General features: G+C 38.1%; 1 protein-coding gene across 1 annotated transcript; it reads right to left on the bottom strand.

Annotated features, from left to right (window-relative positions):
* Positions 1 to 7: 7 nt before the first annotated feature.
* Positions 8 to 481, bottom strand: LOC116102760 (olfactory receptor 476-like; the record flags this gene model as incomplete). Its single annotated transcript, XM_031387787.1, has 1 exon — positions 8 to 481. A coding segment is annotated over exon 1 (474 nt), but the record flags the coding sequence as incomplete, so codon positions are not given.
* Positions 482 to 980: the final 499 nt, after the last annotated feature.

Here is a 980-nt window from a genome sequence, read left to right as displayed (position 1 = left end):
TAGTAAATGTCCATGAATTCACACAGCCACCCACATACGAAGCTCCAACTAAAAGGAAGCAGATCCTGCGGGACATATGTGTTGAATAGAGCAGGGGTGAGCAGATGGCCACATAGCGGTCATAGGCCATGACAGCTAGGAGGAAGCACTCAGCTGTCCCAAATGTCACTGTGATGCAGAATTGGGCTACACAAGCAGCTACAGAGAGTACCATTCCATTTCCAAGAAATCCTGTAAACATTGTAGGTGTGATTGATGTGGAAAACCCAATGTCCACAAAAGCCAAATGGCTGAGGAAGAGATACATGGGGGTGTGGAGTTGAGGGCAGCTTCTTATTAAACTAATGATGCTGAAATTTCCCACTAAAGTAACAGCATATATCCCTAGAAATATCATAAAGAGGATGACACGTAGTGTGGAATTCTCTGTTAACCCCAGAAGAATGAACTCCGTCACAGTTGTATGGTTTTGAGGCTCCATCTCAGGTGTGAAATGTCCTTGTTCAGGGAAATGAGAAATTCTTTAGTTTGGTATTATTTTTCAATGTGTCCTATGTTTTTCTTTTATTATTCCACAAATAAAATTTAATCCCTTCCTTTGACCAAATACAAATATTTATGCTTCGAAGAAGTGGGGGTTTTATCCCTTCCTCTTTGAGTAAACTGTATGTAATTGTCTTTACCTTTCTCTCTTTACACAAAGTATCTTTAAACCTTGACTTCAGAGATCTTCCCCTTAGTGTTGATGTCCATAATTTCAATGATCTCTTGAGATTCTCCTCATCCTCAAATCAATTAGAAATACCATAAACACCTCAAACTTTGCCATTCTATAGTCTTCTTTAATTGCTCCACCAATATTTTATATTTTGTATGTATTTATTTCTATTTGTATTGTTTTGTTTACATGCATGTTTGTACATCAGATGCATTTCTTATTCATGGAGATCAGAAGAGAACATTGAATTTCCTGGAAGTGG

The sequence above is a fragment of the Mastomys coucha genome, unplaced genomic scaffold (genome assembly GCF_008632895.1).
Source record: "Mastomys coucha isolate ucsf_1 unplaced genomic scaffold, UCSF_Mcou_1 pScaffold21, whole genome shotgun sequence".
NCBI lineage: Eukaryota > Metazoa > Chordata > Mammalia > Rodentia > Muridae > Mastomys > Mastomys coucha.
This window is presented reverse-complemented; position numbering and strand designations above follow the sequence as displayed.